Below are 24,206 nucleotides of genomic sequence, written 5' to 3'. Positions count from 1 at the left end.
TTCTTCCTTTTCACTTCTGCTTCCCTTTCCAGTCTCTGTGTTTGACTCTGAGACTTTAATGTTGCAGATTGCCTCTCCCTGCTGTTCCCTTTTACTGACAGGAGCCAGTTCCAGGCTCTGTTCAGCTGATCAGAGACATTGGAGAAAGTTCTCACCTTTTCCCTGGACGATGCCCAGCGGCTCCCCGTTCAACTCCTTGTGTTTGTTTGGGATCTTTCAGCGGGAATGATACCCACCCGAACCCACCGGGAATGACCTCTTCCTGACATTAAAGAGGATCTGGGACTCAGTTCTTACTGTCTGGTATTTTGTTGATTTGATTTTCCTCGTTTTCCAACAGATGTGTAAGGAATAAACATGATCACAGCAACAGCTCGACCCTGGACACTTACTTTTCAGTGAATTTACAAATTGATCGATGATCCTCGGAGCCTTTTCAGACACACGGTACAGGACCGCCCCCGCCTGGCGGGAGACGGTACCGCGGCCCAATATCATTCAGTACCAATTCCATCCAGCAGATGGCGGTGACACACAAACAAATCCTGGGGACGCTGGAAATCAGAAATAAAATCAGAAAATGCTTCAAATCCTCAGCAGGTCAGGCAGCATCTGTGCACAGAGAACCGGAGTTAACGGGCAGTTAAACACTGGGGATATTGCATATCCTGACAGAGATTCTGTGTAAATCTCCGCCCCAATGATACAAGCAGCTCAGTGGAGGATGCTGTGTAAATGCAGCTTTGTCACCCTTCAATGTTTGGATTTCTCCCTCAGGATTTCATGTTCCGGGTGCAGAGTGAGAAATGGAAACACAGAAATCCCAGCTCCAGACTGGGAAACAGGTGAAGAGATGGAGGATGGGACTGAAGCAGGGAATAAATGAAGAAAGGGGAGACACAAGATATTTAATTTACTTTTTATTTTCACCATCTGGCATTTATATTTGTATCTGATTTATTGACAGTTTGTTTGTGATGATTAGATTACTTACAGTGTGGAAACAGGCCCTTCGACCCACCAAGTCCACACCGCCCCGCCGAAGCGCAACCCACCCATACCCCTACATTTTCCCCTTACCTAACACTACGGGAATTTAGCATGGCCAATTCACCTAACCTGCACATCTTTGTGACTGTGGGAGGAAACCGGAGCACCCGGAGGAAACCCACGCAGACACGGGGAGAACTTGCAAACTCCACACAGTCAGTCGCCTGACGCTGTGAGGCAGCAGTGCTAACCACTGTGCCACCGTGCCGCCCATGATATTACAAAGTATAATCTCAGAATTCAATAACACATTCAGTAACATCCTGTTGTCAATGGGAGGTTTCTGACCCCAATCCCTGACCCAGACCCTAAACCCGGGGGTCATTGTGAGGTCAGGGAGGCCCCGCCCCTTTAACAGCTGATTCTCAGAAACTGGTTAAAATCCCAAACCTCGAAGAAAGGATAAAGTTTCCCAGTGAATTTAATCCCAGTGAAGGTGTGGAGATGGGACTTGGTGTCCGCGTTGTAAAATGAAACTGTCCCAGATTCATAACTGAGATAAACTCCCACCTTCCTGGGGATCTGACCGACACAAAGAGAGGATTGAGGAGAGGGGTTTATATAAAACTGATCCCCATCCCGCCCCATGATCCAGAATCCATTCTCCGGGATCAGACTGACCCATCTCTTCCTCTCCACAGACTCGGAGGCTACTCCCAGACTCCAGCCCTGATTCCCCCCCACCTCCACCTCCCAGTAATGTCTCCCCGATGTGAATCCCTCTGATCCCAGGGCACAGAGACAGTCTGTAAATCTCTTCTCGGTGTCAGGGAGACTCATCTGGGTCCGGGTCCGGGTCTGGGTCCATCTCAAACTCTTCAGATCCTCAGAGACCTCGAGCCGGGGATTCGCTGTTTCCACATCCAGGGTCACAAAGACTGGGAGAGAAACACAGAGAGTTAGAGACAGTTCCTGGGTATGAATTGTGTGGTGGGGGTGGTGTGAGTGGGGGGGGGGGGAGGGAAGGGGGGTGTGGGTGAGTGGGGGGGGGGAAGGGGGGTGTGGGTGAGTGGGGGGGGAGAAGGGGGTGTGGGTGAGTGGGGGGGGGAGAAGGGGGGTGTGGGTGAGTGGGGGGGGAAGGGGGGTGTGGGTGAGTCGGGGGGGAAGAGGGGTGTGGGTGAGTGGGGGGGGGAAGGGGGGTGTGGGTGAGTGGGGGGGGAAGGGGGGTGTGGGTGAGTGGGGGGGGGAAGGGGGGTGTGGGTGAGTGGGGGGGGGAAGGGGGGTGTGGGTGAGTGGGGGGGAAGGGGGGTGTGGGTGAGTGGGGGGGGAAGGGGGGTGTGGGTGAGTGGGGGGGGAGGGGGGTGTGGGTGAGTGTGGGGGAAGGGGGGTGTGGGTGAGTGGGGGGGGAGGGGGGTGTGGGGGTGTGGGTGAGTGGGGGGGAAGGGGGTGTGGGTGAGTGTGGGGGGAAGGGGTGTGGGTGAGTGGGGGGGGAAGGGGGGTGTGGGTGAGTGGGGGGGGAAGGGGGGTGTGGGTGAGTGGGGGGGGAAGGGGGGTGTGGGTGAGTGGGGGGGGAAGGGGGGTGTGGGTGAGTGGGGGGGAAGGGGGGTGTGGGTGAGTGGGGGGGGAAGGGGGGTGTGGGTGAGTGGGGGGGAAGGGGGGTGTGGGTGAGTGGGGGGGGAAGGGGGGTGTGGGTGGGTGGGGGGGGAAGGGGGTGTGGGTGAGTGGGGGGGGGAAGGGGGTGTGGGTGAGTGGGGGGGAAGGGGGTGGGGGGGAAGGGGGGTGTGGGTGAGTGGGGGGGGAGTGGGGTGTGGGGGGGAAGTGGGGTGTGGGGGGGAAGGGGGGTATGGGTGAGTGGGGGGGAAGGGGGGTATGGGTGAGTGGGGAGGGAAGGGGGGGTGTGGGTGAGTGGGGGGAAGTGGGGTGTGGGTGAGTGGGGGGGAAGTGGGGTGTGGGTGAGTGGGGGGAAGGGGGGTGTGGGTGAGTAGGGGGGAAGGGGACGTGGGTGAGTAGGGGGGAGTGTGTGTGTGTGGGAGAGGGGTGTGTGGGGGGGTGAGGGGTGTGTGGGGGTGAGGGGTGTGTGGGGGTGAGGGGTGTGTGTGTGGGGGGGAGGGGAGTGTGTGTGTGGGGGGGAGGGGAGTGTGTGTGTGGGGGGAGGGAAGTGTGTGTGGGGGGGGAGGGGTGTGTGTGTGGGGGGGGAGGGGTGTGTGTGTGTGGGGGGGGAGGGGTGTGTGTCTGTGTGGGGGAGGGTGTGTGTCTGTGTGGGGGAGGGTGTGTGTCTGTGTGGGGGAGGGTGTGTGTCTGTGGGGGGAGGGTGTATGTCTGTGGGTGGGGAGGGTGTGTGTGTGGGGGAGGGTGTGTGTTTGTGGGGGGGGAGGGTATGTGTGTGTGGGGGAGGGTGTGTGTGTGGGGGGGGAGGGGGTGTGTGTGTGTGGGGGAGGGTGTTTGGGGGGGAGGAGTGGGGGTGTGTGGGGGTGGAGGAGTGGGGGTGTGTGGGGGTGGGAGGAGATGGTGTGTGTGTGAGGGGAGGAGACGGGTGTGTGTGGGTGGAGGAGAGGGTGTGTGGGGGGGAGAGTGTGTTTGGGGGGGTAGAGGGTGCATGCGTGTCGGGGGGAGAGGGAGTGTGTGTGGGTGGGGGGGAGAGGGAGTGTGTGTGGGTGGGGGGGAGAGAGAGTGTGTGTGTGGGTGGGGGGGAGAGGGAGTGTGTGTGTGGGGGGGAGAGGGAGTGTGTGTGTGTGGTGGGGAGGGAGTGTGTGTGGGGGGGAGAGGGAGTGTGTGTGTGGGGGGGGAGAGGGAGTGTGTGTGTGGGGGGGAGAGGGAGTGTGTGTGTGGGGAGGAGAGGGAGTGTGTGTGTGGGGGGGAGAGGGAGTGTGTGTGTGGGGGGGGAGAGGGAATGTGTGTGTGTGGTGGGGAGGGTGTGTGTGTGGGGGGGGAGGGTGTGTGTGTGTGTGGGGGGGAGGGTGTGTGTGTTTGGCGGGGGGGAGAGGGTATGTGTGGCGGGGGGGAGAGGGTGTGTGTGTGGGGGGGAGGAGAGGGTGTGTGTGTGTGGGGGGAGGAGAGGGTGTGTGTGGGGGGGGAGGAGAGGGTGTGTGTGGGGGGGGAGGAGAGGGTGTGTGTGTGGGGGGGGAGGAGAGGGTGTGTGTGTGTGGGGGGGGAGGAGAGGGTGTGTGTGTGTGTGTGGGGGGGGAGAAGAGGGTGTGTGTGTGTGTGTGGGGGGGAGGAGAGGGTGTGTGTGTGGGGGGGGGAGGAGAGGGTGTGTGTGGGGGAGGAGAGGGTATGTGTGGGGGGAGGAGAGGGGGTATGTGTGGGTGGAGGAGAGGGTGTGTGGGGGGGGGAGAGGTAGTGTGTGTGTGGGGGGGAGAGGGTGTGTGTGTGTGGGGGGGAGAGGGTGTGTGTGTGTGGGGGGGTAGAGGGTGTGTGTGTGTGGGGGGGTAGAGGGTGTGTGTGGGGGGGTAGAGGGTGTGTGTGGGGGGGTAGAGGGTGTGTGTGGGGGGGAGAGAGGGTGTGTGTGGGGGGGAGGGTGTGTGTGTGGGGGGGAGGGTGTGTGTGTGTGGGGGGGTAGAGGGTGTGTGTGGGGGGGGTAGAGGGTGTGTGTGGGGGGGAGAGAGGGTGTGTGTGGGGGGGAGGGTGTGTGTGTGGGGGGAGAGAGAGTGTGTGTGTGGGGGGAGAGAGAGTGTGTGTGTGTGGGGGGAGAGAGAGTGTGTGTGTGTGGGGGGAGAGAGAGTGTGTGTGTGTGGGGGGAGAGAGAGTGTGTGTGTGGGGGGGGGGGGAGAGAGAGTGTGTGTGTGTGGGGGGGGGGGAGAGGGAGTGTGTGTGTGTGGGGGGGGAGAGGGAGTGTGTGTGTGGGGGGGGAGAGGGAGTGTGTGTGTGGGGGGGAGAGGGAGTGTGTGTGTGGGGGGGGAGAGGGAGTGTGTGTGTGGGGGGGGAGAGGGAGTGTGTGTGTCGGGGGGGAGAGGGAGTGTGTGTGTGGGGGGAGAGGAAGTGTGTGTCGGGGGGGAGGGAGTGTGTGTGTGGGGGGGGAGGGAGTGTGTGTGTCGGGGGGAGAGGGTGTGTGTGCGTGGGGGGGGGAGAGAGGGAGTGTGTGCGTGGGGGGGAGAGCGAGTGTGTGTGTTGGGGGGGGAGGGAGTGTGTGTGTCGAGGGGAGAGGGTGTGTGTGTGGGGGGGGAGGAGAGGGTGTGTGTGTGGGGGGGGGAGGAGAGGGTGTGTGTGGGGGAGGAGAGAGTATGTGTGGGGGAGGAGAGAGTATGTGTGGGGGGAGGAGAGGGGGTATGTGTGGGTGGAGGAGAGGGTGTGTGTGGGGGGGGAGAGGGTGTGTGGGGGGGGAGAGGGTGTGTGGGGGGCGAGAGGGTGTGTGGGGGGTAGAGGGTTGCGAGGGCGTGTGGGGGGGAGAGGGTTGCGTGTGTGTTGGGGGGGAGAGGGAGTGTGTGTGTGGGGGGGAGAGGGAGTGTGTGTGTGGGGGGGGGAGAGGGAGTGTGTGTGGGGGGGGAGAGGGAGTGTGTGTGTGGGGGGGGAGAGGGAGTGTGTGTGTGGGGGGGGAGAGGGAGTGTGTGTGTGGGGGGGAGAGGGAGTGTGTGTGTGGGGGGGAGAGGGAGTGTGTGTGTGGGGGAGAGAGGGTGTGTGTGTGGGGGAGAGAGGGAGTGTGTGGGGGAGGAGAGGGTATGTGTGGGGGGAGGAGAGGGGGTGTGTGTGTGTGGGGGGGAGAGAGGGTGTGTGTGGGGGGGAGGCTGTGTGTGTGGGGGGGAGGGTGTGTGTGTGGGGGGAGAGAGAGTGTGTGTGTGGGGGGAGAGAGAGTGTGTGTGTGTGTGGGGGGGGAGAGGGAGTGTGTGTGTGGGGGGGGAGAGGGAGAGTGTCTGTGTGGGGGGGAGAGGGAGTGTGTGTATCGGGGGGTGAGTGTGTGTGTCGGGGGGAGAGGGTGTGTGTGTGTGGGGGGGGAGAGGTAGTGTGTGTGTGGGGGGGGGAGAGGGAGTGTGTGTGTGGGGCGGAGGGAGTGTGTGTGTCGGGGGAGAGGGTGTGTGTGTGTGGGGGGGGTAGAGGGTATGTGTGGGGGCGGGAGAGGGTGTGTGTGGGGAGGAGAGAGGGTGTGTGTGTGGGGGAGGGTGTGTGTGTGTGGGGGGGAGGGAGAGTGTGTGTGTGGGGGGAGAGGGAGTGTGTGTGGGGGGGGGAGAGGGAGTGTGTGTGTGGGGCGGAGGGAGTGTGTGTGTCGGGGGGAGAGGGTGTGTGTGTGTGTGGGGGGTAGAGGGTGTGTGTGGGGGCGGGAGAGGGTGTGTGTGGGGAGGAGAGAGGGTGTGTGTGTGGGGGAGGGTGTGTGTGTGTGGGGGGGAGGGAGAGTGTGTGTGTGGGGGGAGAGGGAGTGTGTGTGGGGGGGGAGAGGGAGTGTGTGTGTGGGGCGGAGGGAGTGTGTGTGTCGGGGGGAGAGGGTGTGTGTGTGTGTGGGGGGTAGAGGGTGTGTGTGGGGGCGGGAGAGGGTGTGTGTGGGGGGGAGAGAGGGTGTGTGTGGGGGGGAGGGTGTGTGTGTGTGGGGGGGAGGGTGTGTGTGTGTGGGGGGGGAGGGAGAGTGTGTGTGTGGGGGGGGAGGGAGAGTGTGTGTGTGGGGGGAGAGGGAGTGTGTGTGTGGGGGGGGAGGGAGAGTGTGTGTGTGGGGGGAGAGGGAGTGTGTGTGTGGGGGGGGGGAGAGGGAGTGTGTGTGTGGGGCGGAGGGTGTGTGTGGGGCGGAGGGAGTGTGTGTGTCGGGGGAGAGGGTGTGTGTGTGTGGGGGGTAGAGGGTGTGTGGGGGGGTAGAGGGTGTGTGTGGGGGCGGGAGAGGGTGTGTGTGGGGAGGAGAGAGGGTGTGTGTGTGGGGGAGGGTGTGTGTGTGTGTGGGGGGGAGAGGGAGTGTGTGTGTGGGGGGGAGAGGGAGTGTGTGTGTGGGGGGGAGAGGGAGTGTGTGTGTCGGGGGGGAGAGGGAGTGTGTGTGTGGGGGGAGAGGAAGTGTGTGTCGGGGGGGAGGGAGTGTGTGTGTGGGGGGGGAGGGAGTGTGTGTGTCGGGGGGAGAGGGTGTGTGTGCGTGGGGGGGGGAGAGAGGGAGTGTGTGCGTGGGGGGGAGAGCGAGTGTGTGTGTTGGGGGGGGAGGGAGTGTGTGTGTCGAGGGGAGAGGGTGTGTGTGTGGGGGGGGAGGAGAGGGTGTGTGTGGGGGAGGAGAGAGTATGTGTGGGGGGAGGAGAGGGGGTGTGTGTGGGGGGGGAGAGGGTGTGTGGGGGGGAGAGGGTGTGTGGGGGGCGAGAGGGTGTGTGAGGGGTAGAGGGTTGCGAGGGTGTGTGGGGGGGAGAGGGTTGCGTGTGTGTTGGGGGGGAGAGGGAGTGTGTGTGGGGGGGAGTGTGTGTGTTTGTTGGGGGGAGTGTGTGTGTGGGGGAGTGTGTGTGTGGGGGCAGGGTGTGTGTGTGTGGGGGGGAGGGTGTGTGTGTGGGGGGGGCAAGAGTTTGTCTGCGTGGGATTGGGGGTGTGTGGAGGAGTGGGGGTGTGTGCGGGGGGAGGCGAGGGGTTGTGTGAGGGGGGAGGAGAGGGGGTGTGTGGGGGTGGGAGGAGAGGGTGTGTGTGGGCGGGGGAGAAGAGGGTGTGTGTAGGGGGCGAGAGGGTGTGTGTAGGGGGCGAGAGGGTGTGTGGGGGGCGAGAGGACGTGTGTGTGTGGGGGGCAGAGGGAGTGTGTGTGGGGGAGAGGGAGTGTGTGTGTGTGGGGGGGAGGGTGTGTGTGTGGGTTGGGGAGGGTGTGTGTGTGTGTGTGTGTGTGTGTGTGTGTGTGTGTGTGGGTGGAAGGGTGTGTGTGTGTGAGGGGGGGAGGGTGTGTGTGTGTGGGGGTGGAAGGGTGGGTGTGTGTGTGGCGGGGAGGGTGTGTGTGGCGGGGAGGGTGTGTATGTGGGGGGGAGGGTGTGTGTGTGTGGGGGGGAGGGTGTGTGTGTGTGTGGGGGGGGGTTGGAAGGGTGTGTGTGTGTGTGTGGCGGGGAGGGTGTGTATGTGTGGCGGGGAGGGTATGTGTGTGTGGCGGGGAGGGTGTGTGTGTGTGTGTGTGGGGGGGGGGCAGAGGGTGTGTGTGTGTGGCGGGGAGGGTGTGTGTGTTTGGCGGGGGGGGAGAGGGTGTGTGTGTGGGGGGGGAGGAGAGGGTGTGTGGGGGGGAGGAGAGGGTGTGTGTGGGGGGAGGAGAGGGGGTATGTGTGGGTGGAGGAGAGGGTGTGTGGGGGGGGAGAGGGTGTGTGGGGGGTAGAGGGTTGCGTGTGTGTGGGGGGGAGAGGGTTGCGTGTGTGTGGGGGGGAGAGGGAGTGTGTGTGTGGGGGGGAGAGGGAGTGTGTGTGTGGGGGGGAGAGGGAGTGTGTGTGTGGGGGGGAGAGGGAGTGTGTGTGTGGGGGAGAGAGGGAGTGTGTGTGTGTGGGGGGGAGAGGGAGAGTGTCTGTGTGGGGGGAGAGGGAGTGTGTGTATCGGGGGTGAGTGTGTGTGTCGGGGGGAGAGGGTGTGTGTGTGTCGGGGGGAGAGGGAGTGTGTGTGTGTCGGGGGGAGAGGGTGTGTGTGTGGGGGGGGAGAGGTAGTGTGTGTGTGGGGGGGGGAGAGGGAGTGTGTGTGTGGGGCGGAGGGAGTGTGTGTGTCGGGGGAGAGGGTGTGTGTGTGTGGGGGGGGGTAGAGGGTGTGTGTGGGGGCGGGAGAGGGTGTGTGTGGGGAGGAGAGAGGGTGTGTGTGTGGGGGAGGGTGTGTGTGTGTGGGGGGAGAGGGAGTGTGTGTGAGGGGGGGGAGAGGGAGTGTGTGTGTGGGGCGGAGGGAGTGTGTGTGTCGGGGGGAGAGGGTGTGTGTGTGTGTGGGGGGTAGAGGGTGTGTGTGGGGGCGGGAGAGGGTGTGTGTGGGGGGGAGAGAGGGTGTCTGTGGGGGGGAGGGTTTGTGTGTGTGGGGGGGAGGGTGTGTGTGTGTGGGGGGGAGGGAGAGTGTGTGTGTGTGGGGGGGAGGGAGAGTGTGTGTGTGGGGGGGGAGGGAGAGTGTGTGTGTGGGGGGAGAGGGAGTGTGTGTGTGGGGGGGGGAGAGGGAGTGTGTGTGTGGGGCGGAGGGAGTGTGTGTGTCGGGGGAGAGGGTGTGTGTGTGTGGGGGTTAGAGGGTGTGTGTGGGGGCGGGAGAGGGTGTGTGTGGGGGGGAGGGTGTGTGTGTGTGGGGGGGAGGGAGAGTGTGTGTGTGGGGGGGGAGAGTGTGTGTGTGGGGGGAGAGGGTGTGTGTGTGTGGGGGGAGAGGGAGTGTGTGTGTGGGGGGAGAGGGAGTGTGTGTGAGGGGGGGGAGAGGGAGTGTGTGTGTGGGGCGGAGGGAGTGTGTGTGTCGGGGGGAGAGGGTGTGTGTGTGTGTGGGGGGTAGAGGGTGTGTGTGGGGGCGGGAGAGGGTGTGTGTGGGGGGGAGAGTGGGTGTCTGTGGGGGGGAGGGTGTGTGTGTGGGGGGGAGGGTGTGTGTGTGTGGGGGGGAGAGTGGGTGTCTGTGGGGGGGAGGGTGTGTGTGTGGGGGGGAGGGTGTCTGTGTGTGGGGGGGAGGGAGAGTGTGTGTGTGTGTGGGGGGGGAGGGAGAGTGTGTGTGTGTGGGGGAGGGTGTGTGGGGGAGGGTGTGTGGGGGGGGAGGAGTGGGGGTGTGTGGGGGGGGAGGAGTGGGGGTGTGTGGGGGGGAGGAGTGGGGGTGTGTGGGGGGGAGGAGTGGGGATGTGTGGGGGGGAGGAGAGGGGGTGTGTGGTGGGGGGAGATGGTGTGTGTGTCGGCGGGGGAGGAGAGGGTGTGTGTGGGGGGAGGAGAGCGTGTGTGTGTGAGGGGAGGAGAGGGGTGTGTGTGGGTGGAGGAGAGGGTGTGTGTGGGGGCGAGAGGGTGTGTGTAGGGGCGAGAGGGTGTGTGGGGGGCGAGAGGGTGTGTGGGGTTGAGAGGGTGTGTGGGGGGGAGAGGGTGTGTGTGTGTGTGTGTGGGGGGGGGGGGAGAGGGTCCGTGTGTGTGGGGGGGAGAGGGTCCGTGTGTGTGGGGGGGAGAGGGTGTGAGTGGGGGGGAGAGAGGCTGTGTGTGGGGGGGAGGGTGTGTGTGTGGGGTGGAGAGAGAGTGTGTGTGTGGGGGGAGAGGGAGTGTGTGTGTGTGGGGGGAGAGGGAGTGTGTGTGTGGGGGGCGAGAGGGAGTGTGTGTGTGGGGGGCGAGAGGGAGTGTGTGTGGGGTGGAGAGGAAGTGTGTGTGGGGGGGAGAGGGAGTGTGTGTGGGGGGGGAGAGGGAGTGTGTGTGGGGGGGGAGAGGGAGTGTGTGTGGGGGGGGAGAGGGAGTGTGTGTGTCAGGGGGAGAGGGAGTGTGTGTGTCAGGGGGAGAGGGTGTGTGTGCGTGGGGGGGGAGAGGGAGTGTGTGCGTGGGGGGGAGAGCGAGTGTGTGTTGGGGGGAGAGAGGGTGTGTGTGGGGGGGAGAGAGGGTGTTTGTGGGGGGGAGAGAGGGTGTGTGTGGGGGGGGAGGGTGTGTGTGTGTGGGGGGGGAGGGTGTGTGTGTGTGTGGGTTGGAGGGTGTGTGTGTGTGTGTGGGGGGGGGAGTGGGTGTGTGTGTGGGGGGGGGAGTGAGTGTGTGTGTGGGGGGGAGTGGGTGTGTATGTGGGGGGGGAGTGTGTGTCTGTGTGGGGGGGGAGCGTGTGTGTGTGTGTGTGGGGGGGAGCATGTGTGTGTGTGTTGGGGGGGAGAGTGTGTGTCTGTGTGGGGAGGGTGTGTGCCTGTGTGGGGGAGGGTGTGTGTCTGTGTGGGGGAGGGTGTGTGTTTGTGGGGGGAGGGTGTGTGTCTGTGGGGGGAGGGTGTATGTCTGTGGGTGGGGAGGGTGTGTGTTTGTGGGGGGGAGGGTGTGTGTGTGTGGGGGAGGGTGTGTGTGTGTGGGGGAGGGTGTGTGTGTGTGGGGGAGGGTGTGTGTGTGTGTGGGGGAGGGTGTGTGTGTGGGGGGGAGGGTGTGTGTGGGGGGGAGGGTGTGTGTGGGGGGGAGGGTGTGTGTGTGGGGGGGAGAGAGGGAGTGTGTGTGTGGGGGGGAGAGAGGGAGTGTGTGTGTGTGTGTGGGGGGTGAGGGAGTGTGTGTGTGTGTGGGGGGTGAGGGAGTGTGTGTGTGTGGGGGGGGAGGGAGTGTGTCTGTGTGGGGGGAGAGGGAGTATGTCTGTGTGGGGGGAGAGGGAGTGTGTGTGTCCGCGGGGTGGAGTGTGTGTGTCGGGGGGAGAGGGTGTGTGTGTGGGGGGGGGGGGGAGAGGTAGTGTGTGTGGGGGGGAGAGGGAGTGTGTGTGTGTGGGGGGTGTAGAGGGTGTGTGGGGGGGGGAGAGGGTGTGTGTGGGGGGGAGAGAGTGTGTGTGTGGGTGGGAGGGTGTGTGTGTGGGGGGGGAGAGAGAGTGTGTGTGTGGGGGGGGAGAGAGAGTGTGTGTGTGTGGGGGGAGAGAGAGTGTGTGTGTGTGGGGGGAGAGGGAGTGTGTGTGTGGGGGGGGCAGAGGGAGTGTGTGTCGGGGGGAGAGGGAGTGTGTGTGTCGGGGGGAGAGGGAGTGTGTGTGTGGGGGGGCAGAGGGAGTGTGTGTGTGAGGGGGAGAGGGAGTGTGTGTGTGGGGGGTAGGGATTGTGTGTGTCGGGGAGAGGGTGTGTGTGTGTGGGGGGGAGGGGGAGGGGGAGAGGGTGTGTGTGGGGGGGAGAGAGGGTGTGTGTGGGTTGGAGGGTGTGTGTGCGGGGGAGTGTGTGTGTATGTTGGGGGGGGGAGTGTGTGTATGTGGGGGGGGAGTGTGTGTATGTCGGGGGGGGAGTGTGTGTGTGTGTGGGGGGGGGCGGGGAGTGTGTGTGTCTGTGTTGGGGAGGGTGTGTGTCTGTGTGGGGGAGGGTGTGTGTCTGTGGAGGGAGGGTGTATGTCTGTGGGGGGGGAGGGTGTGTGTGTGTGGGGGGGGAGGGTGTGTGTGTGGGGGGGGAGGGTGTGTGTGTGGGGGGGGAGGGTGTGTGTGTGGGGGGGGAGGGTGTGTGTGTGGGGGGGGAGGGAGTGTGTGTGGGGGGGGAGGGAGTGTGTGTGTGGGGGGGAGGGTGTGTGTGTGGGGGGGAGGGTGTGTGTGTGGGGGAGGGTGTGTGTGTGTGGGGGAGGATGTGTGTGTGGGGGGGAGGGTGTGTGTGTATGTGTGTGGGGGAGGGTGTGTGGGGCGGGAGGAGTGGGGGTGTGTGGGGGGGGAGGGAGTGTGTTTGTGCGGGGGAGGGTGTGTGTGTGGGGGGGAGGGTGTGTGTGTGTGTGGGGGAAGGTGTGTGTGTGTGGGGGAGGTTGTGTGTGTGGGGGCAGGGTGTGTGTGGGGGGGAGGGTGTGTGTGTATGTGTGTGGGGGAGGGTGTGTGGGGGGGAGGAGTGGGGGTGTGTGGGGGGGGAAGAGTGGGGGTGTGTGGGGAGGGAGGAGAGGTTGTGTGTGGTGGGGGGAGGAGATGGTGTGTGTGTGGGCGGGGGAGCAGAGGGTGTGTGTGGGGGGTGAGGGTGTGTGTGTGTGAGGGGGGGGAGGGTGTGTGGGGGGGAGAGGGTGTATGTGGGGGAGAGGGAAAGGTTGTGTGGGGGGGAGAGGGTGTGTGGGGGGGAGAGGGAGTGTGTGTGGGGGGGAGGGGGAGTGTGTGTGTGGGGGGTGAGGGTGTGTGTGGGGCGGGAGGGTGTGTGTGTGTGGGGGGTGGTGGAAGGGTGTGTGTGTGTGGGGGGAGGGTGTGTGTGTGTGTGTCTGTGGGGACGAAGGGTGTGTGTGTGTGTGTGTGGGGGGGGGGGGGAGGGTTTGTGTGTGTGGGGGGGAGGGTTTGTGTGTGTGGGGGGGAGGGTTTGTGTGTGTGGTGGGGAGGGTGTGTGTGTGTGGGAGCGGGAGGGTGTGTGTGTGTGGGAGGGGGAGGGTGTATGTGTGTGGTGGGGGGAGGGTGTGTGTGTGTGGGGAGGAGGGTGTGTGTGTGTGTGGGGAGGAGGGTGTGTGTGTGGGGGGGAGGGTGTGTGTGTGTGTGGGGGGGGGAGGGTGTGTGTGTGGGGGGGAGGGTGTGTGTGTGTGGGGGGGGAGGGTGTGTGTGTGGTGGGGAGGGTGTGTGTGTGTGTGTGTGGGGGGGGGAGGGTGTGTGTGTGTGAGGGGAAGGGTGTGTGGGAGGGGGAGGGTGTGTGTGTGTGGGAGGGGGAGGGTGTGTGTGTGTGGGAGGGGGAGGGTGTGTGTGTGTGGGAGGGGGAGGGTGTGTGTGTGGGAGGGGGAGGGTGTGTGTGTGTGGGAGGGGGAGGGTGTGTGTGTGTGGGAGGGGGAGGGTGTGTGTGTGTGGGAGGGGGAGGGTGTGTGTGTGGCGGGGGAGGGTGTGTGTGTGGCGGGGGAGGGTGTGTGTGTGGCGGGGAGGGTGTGTGTGTGGGGGGGGAGGGGTGTGTGTGTGTGGGGGGGGGAGGGTGTGTGTGTGGGAGGTGGAGGGTGTGTGTGGGGGGGAGGGGGAGGGTGTGTGTGTGGGGGAGTGTGAGGGTGTGTGTGTGGGGGAGGGGGAGGGTGTGTGTGTGTGGGGGATGGGGAGGGTGTGTGTGTGGGGGAGGGGGAGGGTGTGTGTGTGGGAGGGGGAGGGTGTGTGTGAGGGGGAGGGTGTGTGTGTGTGGGAGGGGGAGGGTGTGTGTGTGTGGGAGGGGGAGGGTGTGTGTTGGGAGGGGGAGGGTGTGTGTTGGGAGGAGGAGGGTGTGTGTTGAGAGGGGGAGGGTGTGTGTGTGGTGGGGGAGGGTGTGTGTGTGGTGGGGGAGGGTGTGTGTGTGTGGGGGGAGGGTGTGTGTGTGTGGGGGGAGTGTGTGTGTGTGTGTGGGGGGAGTGTGTGTATGTGTGTGGGAGGGAGGGTGTGTGTGTGTGTGAGGGGGGAGGAGGGGGGAACGTGGGAGGGGGAGGGAGGAGGGGGGAACTTGGGATGGGGAGGGGGAGGAGGGGGGAACATGGGAGGGGGAGGAGGGGGGAATGTGGGAGGGGAGGGGGGAGGAGGAGGGAACATGGGGTGGAGGGTTGAACGTGGGGGGGGAGAGGGGGAGGGGGTAATGTGGGGGGGGGAGGGGGGAATGTGGGAGGGGGGAATGTGGGAGGGGGAGGAGGGGGGGAACGTGGGATGGGGACATGGGGGAAGGAGGGGGGAACGTGGGAGGGGGAGGGGGAGGGGGTGGAGAGGGCGAACATGGGAGGGGGAGGGGGGGAGGAGGGGGGAACGTGGGAGGGGGAGGGGGGAACATGGGAGGGGGAGGGGCAGAGGAGGGGAGAACGTGGGGGTGGAGAGGAGGGGGGAACATGGTAGGGGGTGAGTGGGGAGGAGGGGGAGAAGCGGGGGGAGGCGGGAGAAGGGGGAAGAGGGGTAAAGAAGTGGGGGAAAGAGGGGGCAAAGAGGGATAATTGTGGGAAGGGGAGGACGGGGGAAAGAGGGTAGAGGGGTGAAAGGAATGGAGTAAAAGTGGGGAAGGCGTAAAAGGGGGGGAAGGGGGAAAGGGAGGGGGAATGGGGAAAGGAAGAGGGGGAAAGAGAGGGGAAAGGGGGGAAAGGGAGGGGAAAGGAAGAGGGGGAAAGGGAGGGGAAAGGAAGAGGGGGAAAAGGAGGGAAAGGAAGAGGGGAAAGGGGAAAAGAAAGGGAGAATGGAAGGGGGTAAAAGGGGGGGAAAGGCAGGGGGGAGGGGGAAAGGAAGAGGGGGAGGAGGGGAAAGGAACGGGGAAAGGGGGGAAGGAAGGGCGTAAAAGGGGGGGAATGGGGAAAGGGAGGGGGGAGGGGAAAGGAAGAGGGGGAGATGGGGGAGGAGGGGAGAACGCAGGAGGGGGAGAGGAGGGAGAAGGGGAAACGTGGGGGCGGGGGGAACGTGGGAGGGGGGGAATGTGGGAGGGGGATGGGGAGAGGGGGGAATGTGGGTGGGGGGGAATGTGGGAGGGGGATGGGGAGAGGGGGGAATGTGGGAGGGGGGGAATGTGGGAGGGGGAGGGGAAGAGGGGGGAACGTGGGAGGGGGAGGGGGAGAGGGGGGAACGTGGGAGGGGGAGGGGGAGAGGGGGGAACGTGGGAGGGGAAGGAGGAGGGGGGAGGGGGAGGAGGAGGGAACGTGGGAGGGGGAGGGGGAGAAGGGGATACGTGGGAGGGGGAGAGGAGGGGGGAACATGGGAGGGGGAAGGGGTAGGAGGAGGGAACGTGGGAAGGGGAGGGGGAAATGTGGGAGGGAGGGGATGTGGGAGGGGGGAACATTGGAGGGGAGGGGGGAATGTGGGGGGGAGGGGGGAACGTGGGGGGGAGGGGGGACCGTGAGGGGGAGGGGAGGGGGGAATGTGGGGGGGAGGGGAGGGGGGAACGTGGGGGGGAGGGGAGGGGGGAACATGGGGGGGAGGGGAGGGGGGAACATGGGGGGGAGGGGAGGGGGGAACGTTGGGGGGGGGAGGGGGGAAGGGGGAATGTGGGAGGGGGAGGGAGGAAGGGGGAATGTGGGAGGGGGAGGGAGGAAGGGGGAATGTGGGAGGGAGAGGGAGGAAGGGGGAATGTGGGAGGGAGAGGGAGGAAGGGGGAATGTGGGAGGGGGAGGGAGGAAGGGGGAATGTGGGAGGGGGAGGGAGGAAGGGGGAATGTGGGAGGGGGAGGGAGGAGGGGGAATGGGGGAGGGGGAGGAGGGGGGAACGGGGGAGGGGGAGGAGGGGGGAACGTGGGAGGAGGATGGGGGAGGAGGTGGGAACGTGGGAGGGGGCTGGGGGGAGGATGGGGGGAGGAGGGGGGAACGTGGGAGGGAGGAGGAGGGGGGAGCGTGGGAGGGGAGGGGGAGAGGAGGGGGGAACGTGGGAGGGGGGAACGTGGGAGGGGGAGGAGGGGGGAACGTGGGAGGGGGGAACGTGGGAGGGGGAGGAGGGGGGAACGTGGCAGGGGGAGGAGGGGAGAACGTGGAGGGGGAGAGGGAGGAGTAGGGAACATGGGAGGGGGGCGGATGGGGGAACGTGGGAGGGGGGAGGAGGGGGGAACGTGGGAGGGGGAGTGGGAGGGGAGAACGTGGGAGGTGGGAGGAGGGGGGAGTGTGGGAGGGGGGAGGGGGGAGAAGGGGGGAACGTGGGAGGGGAGGGGGAGGGGAGAACGTGGGGGGGGGAGGAGGCAGGGGGGGAACGTGGGAGGGGGAGGAGGGGGGAACGTGGGAGGGGGGGAGGAGGGGAGAACGTGGGGGGGGGAGGAGGAGTGGGGAACGTGGGAGGGGGGGCGGATGGTGGAACGTGGGAGGGGGGAGGAGGGGAGAACGTGGGAGGGGGAGGAGGAGGGAAGAACGTGGGAGGGGGAGGGGGGAGGGGAGAACGTGGGAGGGGGAGGGGGGAGGGGAGAACGTGACAGGGGGAGGGGGCGGATGGGATGAACGTGGGAGGGGGGAGGAGGGGGGAACGTGGGGGGGGGGAGGAGGGGGGAACGTGGGAGGGGGAGGGGGAACGTGGGAGGGGGAGGGAGGGGGAGGGGGGAACGTGGGAGGGGGAGGGGGGAACGTGGGAGGGGGAGGGGGAGGAGTGGGGAACGTGGGAGGGGGAGGGGGGAGGAGTGGGGAACGTGGGAGGGGGAGGGGGGCGGATGGGGGAACGTGGGAGTGGGAGGTGGGGGAGTGGGGAATGTGGGAGAGGGAGGTGGGGAGGAGGGGGAACGTGGGAGGGGGGAGAGGAGGGCGGAACGTGGTGGGGAAGAGGAGGGGGGAACGTGGGAGGGGGGAGCGGAGGGTAGGGGGAGGAGCGGGGGGAGCGGAGAGGAGGGGGAGAAGCGGGGGGAGGGGGGAGAAGTGGGAAGAGGGGGGAAGGGGGTGGGGAAAGAGGGGGGAAGGGGATGGGGAAAGAGGGGGAAAGGGGGTGGAGGAAAGAGGGGGAAAAGGGGGGTAATTGGGGGAAGGGGAGGAAGGGGGAAGGGGGTGGAGGGGTGAAAGGGAGGGGGGAAAGAGGGGGAAAAGGAAGGGGTGGGAGGAGGGAAAGGAAGGGGATGGAGGGGGAAGGCTGGTGGACAGGTGAAAGGAAGGGGGAAAGAGGGGGGAAAGGAAGGGGATGGAGGGGGGAAATGGGGGAAGGGGGAAAGGAAGGTGGGGAAGGGGGGACGGGAAGGGGGAAAGGAAGGTGGGGAAGGGGGGACGGGAAGGGGAAAGGAAGAGGGGGAAAGGAGGGGGGAAGAAAGGAGGGGGGACGAAAGGGGGGAAGAGGGAGGGGGAAGGGGAGGAAAGGGGTAAAGAAGGGGAAGAAGGGGATAAAGAGGGGGAGAGGAAGGGAGGGCAGAGTGGGGGAAGGGGGAAAGAGGGGGGGAAGGGGGAAAGAGGGGGGGAAGGGGGAAGGGGGGAAAAGAGTGGACGGGGAAAGGGGTGAGGAAGAGGGGGAGGACGGGGAGGAAGGGGGGAGGAGGGGACGGGGGAAGGGGGAGGAGGGGAGGAGGGGGAGAAGGGGGGAGGAAGAAGGGGGAAAGGGGGGAGGAAGAAGAGGGGAAAGGGGGGAGGAAGAAGGGGAGGAAGCAGGGGGGAACGGGGAGGAAGGAGGGTGGGGGAGGAGGGAGGGGGAAGGGGGAGGAAGAGGGGGAGGGAGGGGGGAGGAAGAGGGGGAGGGAGGGGGGAGGAAGAGGGGGAAGAAGGGGGGAAAGGGGGGAGGAAGAAGGGGGGAAGGGGGGAGGAAGAAGGGGGAAAGGGGGGAGGAAGGGGGAGGGAGGAAGAGGGGGAGGAAGGGGGGAGGAAGAAGGGGGGAAGGGGGGAGGAGGGAAGGAGGAAGGGGTAGGAAGAGGGGGAAGTAGGAGGGAGGAAGAAGGGGTGAAAGTGGGGAGGAAGAAGGGGGAGGAAGAAGGGGGGAAAGGGGGGAAGAAGAAGGTGGGAAAGGGGGGAGGAAGAAGGGAGAAGGTGGGGGGAAGAAGGGAGGAAGAAGGGGGGGAAGGGGGAGAAGGGGGGGAGGAGGAAGTGGGAAAGGGGGAGGAAGAAGGGGGAGGAGGGAGGGTGGGAAGCAGGGAGGAAGAGGGAGAAGAAGGGGGGAAGGGGGGCAGAAGAAGGGGGAAAGGGGGAGGAAGAGGGGGGAGGGGGGGAAGAATGGGGGGAGGAAGAAGAGGGGAAAGAAGGGAGGAAGAAGGGGGAAGGGGGGAGGAAGAAGGGGGGAAGGGGGAGGAAGAAGGGGGGAACGGAGGGAGGAAGAAGGGGGGAAGGGGGAGGAAGAAGGGGGGAGGGGGAGGAAGAAGGGGGGAAGGGAGGAATAGGGGAGGGGGAAGGGGGAGGAAGGGGTGAGGGGCAAAAAGGGGGGAGGGAGGAAGGGGGTAAAGAGGGGCGAGGAAGGGGGGGCAAGAGGGGAGATGGAAAGAGGGGGGTGGGGGAAGAGGGAGGTGAAGGGGGGAGAAGTGAGGGGGTTTGGGCAGGTGAAGGGGAGGGGGGGAGGGGAGACGGGGCGGGAAGTGGGGGGAAGGAGACTAAAGAAATTGTGGGTTTGGTTAAGAAAAAGATGGAAGCATGTGTCAGGGATAGACAGGATAGATCGATAGAATCCTTAGAAGAGTGTAAAGGCAGTCGGAGTATACTTAAGAGGGAAATCAGGAGGGCAAAACAGGGACATGAGATAGCTTCAGCAAATAGAATTAAGGAGAATCCAAAGGGTTTTTACAAATATATTAAGGAAAAAGGGTAACTAGGGAGAGAATAGGGCCTCTCAAAGATCAACAAGGCGGCTTTTGTGTGGAGCCACAGAAAATGGAGGAGATACTAAATGAATATTTTGTATCAGTATTTTCTGTCGAAAAGGATATGGATGATAATGAATGTAGGGAAATAGATGGTGATATCTTGCAAAATGTCCAGATTACAGAGGAGGAAGTGCTGGATGTCTTGAAACTGTTGAAGGTGGAGATATCCCCAGGACCTGATCAGGTGTACATGAGAACTCTGTGGGAAACTAGAGAAGTGATTGCTGGGCCTCTTGCTGAGATATTTGTATCATCGATAGTCACAGGTGAGGTGCCGGAAGACTGGAGGTTGGCAAACGTGGTGCCACTGTTTAAGAAGGGCGGTAAAGACAAGCCAGGGAACTATAGACCGGTGAGCCTGACCTCGGTGGTGGGCAAGTTGTAGGAGGGAATCCTGAGGGGCAGGTTGTACATGTATTTGGAACGGCAAGGACTGATTGGGGATAGTCAACATGGCTTTGTGTGTGGGAAATCATGTCTCTCAAACTTGATTGAGCTCTTTGAAGAAGTAACAAAGAAGATTGATGAGGACAGAGCGGTAGATGTGAGCTATGTGGACTTCAGTAAGGCATTCAACAAGGTTCCCCATGAGAGACTGATTAGCAAGGTTAGACCTCATGGAATACAGGGAGAACTAGCCATTTGTTTTTCAGACTGGAGGCCTGTGACCACTGGAGTGCCACAAGGATCAGTGCTGGACCCTCTACTTTTTGTCATTTACATAAATGTTTTGGATGCGAGCATAAGAGGTACAGTTTGCAGATGACACCAAAATTGGAGGTGTAGTGGACAGGGTTACCTCAGATTACAAGAAGATCTGGACCAGATGGGCCAATGGGCTGAGAAGTGGCAGATGGAGTTTAATTCAGATAAATGTGAGGCGCTGCATTTTGCGAAAGCAAATCTGAGCAGGACTTATACACTTAATGGTAAGGTCCTAGGGTGTGTTGCTGAACAAAGAGACCTTGGAGTGCAGGTTCATAGCTCCTTGAAAGTGGAGTTGCAGGTAGATAGGATAGTGAAGAAGGCAATTCTGGTCTCCTTCCTATCGGAAAGATGTTGTGAAACTTGAAAGAGTTCAGAAAAGATTTACAAGGATGTTGCCAGGGTTGGAGGATTTGAGCTATAGGGAGAGGCTGAACAGACTGGGGCTGTTTTCCCTGGAGCGTCGGAGGCTGAGGGGTGACTTTATAGAGGTTACAAAATTATGACGGGCGTGGATAGGGTAAATAGACAAAGTCTTTTCCCTGGGGGCCAGGGAGTCCAGAACTAGAGGGCATAGGTTTAGGGTGAGAGGGGAAAGATATAAAAGAGACCAAACGGGCAACTTTTTCACGCAGAGGGTGGTACGTGTATGGAATGAGCTGCCAGAGGATGTGGCGGAGGCTGGTACAATTGCAACATTTAAGAGGCATTTTGATGGGTTTATGAATAAGAAGGGTTTGGAGGGATATGGGCTGGGTGCTGGCAGGTGGGACTAAATTGGATTGGGATATCTGGTTGGCGTGGATGGGTTGGACCGAAGGGTCTGTTTCCATTCTGTACATCTCTATGATTCTGACTCTAATTAGCAAATCTTCCCACCAGGATATTGGTTCCTTTCCAGTTTAGGTGAAATCCATCCTTTTTGAATAGGCCTTCTCTGTCCCAGAAAGATTCAAATGAATCAAGAAACTGAATCCAGGAACATTACACCACCTCTTCCGCAATTCATTTATCTCCTTTATCCTTTCACTGTCTCCCTCATTCAAGCTTGGCACTGGGAGTAAACCAGAGACTGCTACTTTTGAGGTTTAATTTATTAATCTTCTACCTGATTGTTTATGTTCACTCTGTAAATCCTCAAGCTTTTTATAACTGTGTCATTCCCACCAAGGTGTACAATAATTTCCATTTCTGACTCTCCGCTTTAACAACACGCTTTAAAACATTTTGAGACGTCCTTAATCCTGGCACCAAAAAGCAACACACAATCCTGGATAAACGCTCACTGCCACAGAGTGTCCTTCTGGGCCCTTGACAGCACAGTCCCTGACAACAATTATTTTTAAAAATGTTGTCAAACTCCAAATAAGATTTGATCTTAGTGTCCAAGATGTGAGTGCCTTTCCTACGTTTCTGTGAGAGACTATCATTTTCAACAGTATACAAAACTGAATATCTGGTTGAGAGGGGAACATCCTCAGGAAATGTCGGAACTACTTTCATACCTTTCCTGGCAGTCACCTGACTGTCTGACTGATCCTGCTGTGTCATCACTTCTCTAAATCTACTGGCCATCCATCTCACTGTCTCTTGTTTGCCCTCATTATTAGTCAAAATGTGGGATCTGGTCTTTGCTGAAAGATGTATAAACTACCTCAACTGCACTGCCATCATTGATGCACCTTATCACCATCTCAAATATCTCAGTTAACTTTGTTCGGCATGAACCCCCTCTGACAAAGCCATGCTGACTAATCCCAAAACAATCCTGGCCTCTCCAGGTGGAGATTAATTCTCTCCTTCCACATTTTCTCCAGTAGTTTCCCTCCCACTGATGGGAGGCTCACTGCTCTGTCATTCCCTGGTTTATCCCCACCACCTTCTTGAAAAGTGGAACCATGTTAGTTGTCATCCAGGCCTCTGCATCTCCCTGTGATCACAGAGGATTTAAAAGTTTAGGTCAGAGCCTGTCTCCCAAAGCCACCTGGGTTCCGTCTCATCTGGAACTTGGGGAATTTGTTCACTGCGAAAACCTCCAATATTTCTTTTATCCCTGTGTCAATCTGCTCAAGAACCTCACAGTCCCAACTCTCCAAATGTGGGAAATCATGTCTCACAAACTTGATTGAGTTTTTTTAAGAAGTAGCAAAGAGGATTAATGAGGGCAGAGCAGTAGATGTGATCTATATGGGCTTCAGTAAGGTGTTCCTCATGGGAGACTGGTTAGCAAGGTTAGATCTCATGGAATACAGGGAGAACTAGCCATTTGGATACAGAACTGGCTCAAAGGTAGAAGACAGAGGGTGGTGGTGGAGGGATGTTTTCCAGACTGGAGGCCTGTGACCAGTGGAATGTCACAAGGATTGGTGCTGGGTCCTCTACTTTTTGTTATTTATGTAAATGATTTGGATGCAAGCATAAGAGGTATAGTTACTAAGTTGGCAGCTGACACCAAATTTGGAGGTGTAGTGGACAGCTAAGGGTAAATGGACAAAGTAATTTCCCTGAGGTGGGGGTGTCCAGAACTAGAGGACATAGGTTTAGGATGAGAGGGGAAAGATATGAAAGAAACCTAAGGGGCAACTTTTTCACGCAGAAGGTGGTATGTGTATGGAATGAGCTGCCAGAGGAAGTGGTGGAGGCTGGTACAATTACAACATTTAAAAGGCATTTGGATGGGTATATGAATAGGAGGGATACGGGTGGGGTGCTGGCAGGTGGGATTAGATTGGGTTGGAATATCTGGTCGGCATGGACGAGTTGGACCGAAGGGTCTGTTTCCATGCTGTACATCTCTATCACACTATGACTCTAAATTCTAACTTACATCGTCCTTCTCCCAAGTGAAGACAGAAGCAAGATAGTAAATTAACACCCTGTCTCTGTCCTCCAGCTCCATACCTGGATTGCTCCTTGATCCCTACATTTTCCTGGTTATTCTCTTCCCCTTAATATACTGATGTAATATCTTGGAATTCTCCCTCATTTTAGCCACTAGTGTTTTCTCATGCACCTACTTTGCTCTCTCAATTACTTTCTGAAATTCCCAGCTGCTCTTTCAGTACTCCATGTGGGCCTTGTAATTCCCAGCTCTTCCACTCCAACCACATTGAAAGGGCCACCTTTCCAATAGCTCTTCCTGATTACATGCTGTCCCTGAGTGCTAGTTTTCTGCATTTCATGTGCAAATACTCTCAAGTGCCTTTGTGGTGCACCTTTCTGCAGTTTTTCTCCATTTAAATAATTCTTTGTTCTTTTGTTTTCTCTTCAAAATAAATAACTTTCCCAAATTAATCCTCCATTTGCCAACTTTATGCCATTTACTTGAACCATCAATGTCTCTGTGAATTGTTTGTATCCACCTGTTTTAGAATTGTCTGCAAATTTGGTGACAGTGCATTAACTTCTTTCCTCCAAATCATTAATATTTATTGTAAACAGTTGCAGTCACAGCACTGATCCCTGTGGAACCCCACTGGCCACAGACCACCAAACTGAAAAAGCACTCCTTATCCCCACCTGCTGTTTCCTGCCCATAAGCCAATTCTTTCTCCATCAAATAATCCTGCCTACAATAGCATGGCCTTTTAATCTTTCTTGAAGTATCTTGTTGAATGCTTCTAGAAGTCCAAATAAAACTCTACTGCCTCCCTTCCATTCCATTCCATTCCCTCTAGTTGAGATCTCCTCAAAAGCTTTCATAACTGAGACAGATATTAATTTCCTTTCATAAAACCACGCTGACTGTGCTTGATGAGATTATGTTTTTCTGAATATTCTACTGTTACCTCCACAATAACTGACTGCAATATTTTTCCAATAATAGATCATGGGATAATCTGCCTATAGTTACCTGCTTTTTACCTCCTTCCCTTATTAAATAGACGTGTCATATTAGCAGTTTTCCAATCCTCTGGTACTTTTCCAGAATTAAACAATTTAAGGAGAATTACAACAAATGCTTTCACTATCTCTGTTGTGACCTGTTTTAGAATCCTCAGATGTAGGCCATCAGGGCCAAGGAACCTCCCTGTCTTTAGCCCCATTAGTTTGTCTCACACTATTTCAACATTATACTCTGCCCAACTTCCTTACTTTATCACGCTCTTAGATCCTTTCCTCTTACTCAGATATATTTTTGCTGAGAGCTGAGGTGAACCTCCTTAAATGTCTACCCCTGCTTGTTTACTGTCATTCCTCCTCATCTATTTACCCAGTTCACTTCAGATAACTCTACCCTCGTTTCATTGTAATTGTGTTCTGACCAGTCCCTTGTAAAGTTTTAGCAAAAGCTTCCTACTTCTACATTGCATTCCCTTTGAAGTAAAGGCCAACATACCCACTGAACTCAGATGCTGGTTCTTTGTGATTCATGGATAAGGATTCCCAGATCCCTCAGTTCCATAGTTCCCTGTAGCCTTTCTACATTTAAATAGTAGCCAGCTCCTCTATTCTTCCTGCCAATGTCCTTAATCTCAAGTTCCTTTGCATTATATGTCATCTGCCAAAAGTATTGTCCACTAACTCAACCTAACCATAATCCTCTGCAGACTCCTTATGTCATCCTCACCACTTGCTTTCCCAACTTTTTTTGTTTCACCTATAAACTTGGCATTCACCTTCCACAACCAAGCCATTTATGTATTTCATAAATAATTGTGGACCCAGCACTGAACCGTGTGGCTCACCACTAGCTATGAGCTATCCCAATTCTCAGTCTTTTATTAGTTAGACAATCATCTCTCCAGTTGAATGTGTCTTATCAAATGTCTCCTGAAAATCCAAATATATTACATCACTATATTTTCTCCCATCTATCCTGCTTAATACCTTCTCAAAGATTTTGAGTGAAGTTGTCAGACATGATTTCGCCTTCACAAAAGGGTTG

General features: G+C 60.0%; 1 protein-coding gene across 1 annotated transcript in view; it reads right to left on the bottom strand.

Moving 5' to 3' along the window:
• Window positions 1–913: 913 nt before the first annotated feature.
• Window positions 914–24,206, bottom strand: part of LOC122546331 (nuclear factor 7, ovary-like) — a 30,712-nt gene continuing 7,419 nt past the window's right edge. The window contains exon 6 of the mRNA XM_087979203.1: window positions 914–1,928. Coding sequence (XP_087835329.1) covers window positions 1,402–1,928 — 527 coding nt within the window. The 3' untranslated portion in view covers window positions 914–1,401. The remainder of the gene's footprint in view (window positions 1,929–24,206) is intronic.

Source organism: Chiloscyllium plagiosum, unplaced genomic scaffold (assembly GCF_037043375.1).
Source record: "Chiloscyllium plagiosum isolate Xiang-an unplaced genomic scaffold, Cpla_swu_hap1 HiC_scaffold_35, whole genome shotgun sequence".
Taxonomy (NCBI): domain Eukaryota; kingdom Metazoa; phylum Chordata; class Chondrichthyes; order Orectolobiformes; family Hemiscylliidae; genus Chiloscyllium; species Chiloscyllium plagiosum.
The sequence above is the reverse complement of the archived record's forward strand: the minus strand, read 5'-3'. Positions and strand labels throughout refer to the sequence as shown.